Raw genomic sequence first — 4,885 nt, 5'->3', positions numbered from 1 at the left:
CGGGTTTGGTTGATGTGGGAGGGGGGGGGGGGCGCGCCCCCCGGGGCAAAATCTACAACTGATCACATTTTTAGTACGGGTAGGGTTCCATCGAGTTGCCTCAGGGCACCTGTTCTTTTCAGAAAGCGCACGTTCCCTCCCCTCGCTGATAGAGCAGTCGGTGCAGACCAAAATCGCGCAGCGGTTGTAACGCCATATAAAAAGAAAAAAAAGAAGAAGTTGTTGTACTTGTCCTTAGGTTGGGCATCGTTAATCCGGTGTTCGTTGATTTTTCCATTGATTTCTGTGACCTTTGTTTTTTAACTGGGCGGTGTTAGCGCCACGCCAATCCCCTTGTTACGTTAAAGGACCAACGCGCTGGTAATGTTTAAGGTTCCTACACGTCCAATGACCCTCAGGGGACAACGTTGCCGAGATCCTCCGATCCCTCTAATCTTAGCCATATTCACCATCCGCCCAAGGGAACGGGTAGCCCGTACACCCAAGGAAAACAATTCGGAAAATATGCTAACACACTCTATACCTCGTTTAAAAAGAGGTTTCCCGCATTGTTCTTTAAATAAACAGTAGTATAGGAAATAGGCACAATAGTATTAAAACATAGGAGTATGTATGTACTACACCTTTCCTTCCTGTTCGTTGTATACCGTTACTTTTCGCTCTTATTTGATAAAACGGTGTGAACGATTTGAAATGGCGCGAATGGCACGAGAGCGAAGGCTTCAAATAGAGCGCCAGCGATCTCTGTCCAGCGTTTATAACAATGGCAAGGAGTTCAAGGAGCCAAAATCGGACTTCTCATTTCGATATTATACTTCTTGCATTTCGCACTCATTAGACAAACATGACGCGAATGATTCCAATTGCTGTCGGTGATCCAATTCGAAACATTTGATCCTTCGTCCTGTTTCTATCGCTCTCAGACAAACATAAGCACTTTCACACTGCTTCTGTTTGCCTCTCTCTCTCTCCCTCTGTCTCTTTTCCTATCTCTCTCTTCCTTTTTGTTTCTTGTTTTGTTTTTCTCTCTTTCTTTTACTGTCTATCTCTTTTACACTCTCTCTTGTGTTTCTTTTTTCACCTTACACAGGGTACCTTGCAAAGCCGAACACATAACCCCTAGTAGTCGTACTCAGGCAGCCACGATTGCAGTGCTTCATCGTTGTGAGTCGTCGTTAAAGGTCCGTCGGGATCGAAGTACTTCTGTGCTGTCGAGCGCCAGACACCATATTAATAAATCAATATAGTAATTTAACATAATTTCTGCCACACTGCCGCCTCTGTTTAGCTGTTTCCTTGTTACTGTCTTGGGGTCTCTACCGTCTTGTGTATTTGGACTTCATCTCCAACCGCTCTACTTGACGGAACAGAGTTCAGCGAAGCTCCTTCTCGTGCGTGCCCTTATCCTTTTTTGACGCCTGTTGTAAAAGTATGGAACAGTTAGCTGGTGGTAGTGTTGTTGCTGCTGCTGCTGCTGCTGATAACGGGAAGGTGAAGTAGACCTTACGCGTAACAAGACTAGTTCTGGTGTTAAGAGCATTTGTCCGAAAGAACAAGAATTTTCCTTTTTCTACAGCATTCAGAGAGCTACGCAAGAATTTTGAGCTTTCCATAGAACATTCTCCATGGAGTATCGTTTCGACTGACTCTTGCCTTTTTTCAATTTTTTTTTCAGTCGAAAAAGTTACGTCGCACGATGGGGAAACAGGTTCGCGTGGCCGTGTGCACCCTCAACCAGTGGGCTCTTGATTTTCAAGGTAATCTGCAACGAATAATGGAATCGATCCTTGTGGCCGTACAAAACAAAGCCGCGTACCGTACTGGACCAGAACTAGAAGTTAGGTAAGTGATAGTTATGGTGAGAAATCTATACATGATAATTAATAGTTTTTTGTTTGTACAGCGGTTATAGCTGCGAGGATCACTTCCACGAGCTGGACACGTTCCGGCATTGCTGGGACGCGTTGCAACAAATCGTCGAGAGCACGACGGACTTTGACATGCTGATAGATGTGGGGATGCCAGTGCACCACCGGAACGTTGCGTATAACTGTCGGATCGCGTTCTACCGGGGCCGCATCCTGCTGATCCGTCCAAAGCAGATTCTGTGCGACGACGGCAACTACCGCGAGTCGCGCTGGTTTTCACCCTGGACCAAGGAGCGCCAGGTGGAGGACTTTCGCCTGCCGCGCTCGGTGGCGGTGGCCCTCCGGCAGGATACGGTGCCCATCGGGGATGGGATCATCGTAACGCACGACACATGCCTCGGATATGAAATTTGTGAGGAGCTGTGGAACCCGCGCAGTAAGCATATCGACCTGTCTCTTGCAGGCGTCGAAATTATTGTAAATGGGTCAGGTAGTTACATGGAGTTGCGAAAGGCGCACGTCACCACCGACCTGATCCGGAACGCGAGCTACAAGGCGGGCGGCGCGTACTTGTTCAGCAACTTGCGCGGCTGCGACGGTCAGCGGGTGTACTTCAATGGCTGCTCGGCAGTGGCTCTTAATGGGGCGGTCATAGCGCGTGGTCAACAGTTCGCGTTGGACGAGGTAGAGGTCACGTTCGCTACCTTCGATCTGGACGATATTCAAGCGTACCGAGGGGCGCTTCGCTCGCGCAGTTTACTGGCCGCTTCTACGCTTACATACCCTAGTGTCCTCGTTCGCACGGAACTGTCTCGCTACGACGATTTGTTACCGGAGATAGTCCCGCCACCATCTCTACTACCACCGTACCATACTCCTGAAGAGGAAATCTCGCTGGGGCCGGCCTGCTGGCTGTGGGACTATTTGCGGCGCTCTGGCCAGGGTGGATTCTTTCTTCCCCTGAGTGGAGGCGTCGACTCGAGCAGCACGGCCGTTATCGTATACTCCATGTGCCGGCTGGTCGTTGGAGCGATCGCGGCCGGTGACCCTCATGTACTCGCCGATTGTCGCAAGGTCTTGGCCGATCCTGAATATGACGCCGGTGGTGGAGCGGGCGAGCTGTGCAACCGGCTGCTGTTCACCTGCTACATGGGCACCGAGAACTCAAGCCGCGAAACACGCGCCCGAGCTGCCTCGCTGGCTGCTCAAATCCACTGCTACCATCTGGACATCAATATCGACGGTGCGGTAAACGCGCTGCTGGGAATCTTTCAGCTGGTGACTGGTATGCGTCCGCGGTTCCGGGCGACGGGTGGGTGTGCACGGCAGAACCTAGCTCTTCAGAACATCCAGGCGCGCACGCGTATGGTTTTGGCGTACTTGTTCGCGCAGCTAATGCTATGGGTGCGGTCGAGGCCCGGCGGTCTACTGGTGCTCGGATCCTCTAACGTTGACGAAGCGCTACGCGGTTACATGACCAAATATGATTGCTCTTCGGCCGATGTCAACCCGATCGGGGGCATTTCGAAGCAGGATCTTCAGCGCTTTCTGGCATACGCACAGCGCCAATTCGAGCTGCCCATTATTACAGAGATCCTAGCGGCACCACCCACTGCCGAGTTGGAACCCCTCGTGAATGGCGCGCTTGCGCAAACAGACGAAGAGGATATGGGTCTAACTTACCACGAGCTTAGTGAGTTCGGGCGCCTCCGCAAACAAGAGTACTGCGGTCCGTATAGTATGTTCTGTAAATTGGTGCGTGTCGCTGGTAGCCGTCGCACCGATTACGATCCGAAAGAAATCGCCGACAAGGTGAAGCACTTTTTTCGCTGCTACGCAATCAACCGGCACAAGATGACCGTGCTGACACCGTCGGTTCATGCGGAGTCGTACAGTCCCGATGACAACCGCTTTGACCATCGTCCCTTCCTGTACCGCCCCAACTGGATGTGGCAGTTTGCGGCCATTGATCGCGAACTCCTGCGCCAAACGAGCAGTGAGCATACACTTCTCATAAAAGACCACACAAATAAGAATGACGAGAAAGAGAGAGACTATGGTGAGAACGACGACGGCGACGACGAAGTAGAGAGCGGCGATAATGGTCAGCAGCGTCAAACTTCTTCTCGTGGTCATTCTTGCCATGGCAATCCCCTGGCAACCGAACCACATATCAGCTACACCACCACCATAACGAAGGGGCAGAATTCATATTTCAACGATGCTGACGCTGCTACAGGAGGAAGTGCGACTACCGGTGTGACCAGTGCCGTCAGTGCACATCAGCTTTCCTACCACGGGCAGACCAGCATCGGTCACCTTTATCTAGCCGCACATGACCACGATGTTGCAGTCGGAAGCGGGCTGACCAAGTCGCAAAGCAGTAGTGGTTACAATCGGGTACATTCGAGCGTGATGGGAAAGATCAAGGATCGCACTGGTGTACCAGTGTAGAGTGCAGTGGTAGGAAATGTGGAGCGCAGAGATGGAGTGAAGTGATACGCAAACAAACATGCTTTACAACATTATCAGCAGAGACATATACTGGTGAGACAGACCACGTCGCCTACACAGTACAAGGTTTTTGCCAGTCAGTCAAACTGGCCTAGCAGTGCTGCGGTCATTTAAGTGCTTCAAGCGTTTTGATCCTTACTTCTTAAACCTGCCTAGAGTGTAGATTGTTATACGGCGTACTGTGTGTTGGTGCACTGTACATTGAATCCAGATGTTGAGATTTGGGGGTCTTCCACTAGGTTTGACGCATTCACCAACATGAGCTGGATCACTGTTAACAAATGTGTTCTAATTAGTGCAAGATTTTCTATTTCAATAGGAACTAAATGTACCAACTAGCAATAGCCCATGTGTGGCAGCAGTGTACCGTCTGTTGTTGCTATGGGTAGTCAATGAAGTCTTAAGAAATATTTCCAGAAATTCGAAAAACTTGCCTCAAAGTCCACTGTATTGGACACGAAAGTCATTTTCAGCAGATAGTAAACAAAAACCACATAAAACGC

At 50.3% G+C, this 4,885-nt stretch overlaps 1 protein-coding gene across 1 annotated transcript; it reads left to right on the top strand.

Annotated features, from left to right (window-relative positions):
- The first annotated feature begins 1,681 nt into the window (after positions 1 to 1,681).
- LOC128277875 (glutamine-dependent NAD(+) synthetase) lies at positions 1,682 to 4,546 on the top strand. The gene is made up of 2 exons (XM_053016475.1): positions 1,682 to 1,842; positions 1,904 to 4,546. The coding sequence occupies exons 1-2, from the start codon at positions 1,697 to 1,699 to the stop codon at positions 4,320 to 4,322; spliced, it is 2,565 nt and encodes an 854-aa protein (XP_052872435.1). The 5' UTR covers positions 1,682 to 1,696; the 3' UTR covers positions 4,323 to 4,546.
- The last annotated feature ends 339 nt before the right edge of the window (positions 4,547 to 4,885 follow it).

The sequence above is a fragment of the Anopheles cruzii genome, chromosome X (genome assembly GCF_943734635.1).
Source record: "Anopheles cruzii chromosome X, idAnoCruzAS_RS32_06, whole genome shotgun sequence".
Taxonomy (NCBI): domain Eukaryota; kingdom Metazoa; phylum Arthropoda; class Insecta; order Diptera; family Culicidae; genus Anopheles; species Anopheles cruzii.
The sequence above is the reverse complement of the archived record's forward strand: the minus strand, read 5'-3'. Positions and strand labels throughout refer to the sequence as shown.

Excerpts from the sequence above, each read along its gene's own strand:
- LOC128277875 (XM_053016475.1), top strand. The coding sequence starts at position 1,697 with ATGGGGAAACAGGTTCGCGTGGCCGTGTGCACCCTCAACCAGTGGGCT. Across the intron at positions 1,843-1,903 it reads GGACCAGAACTAGAAGTTAG|CGGTTATAGCTGCGAGGATC; the intron begins GTAAGTGATAGT and ends TTGTTTGTACAG.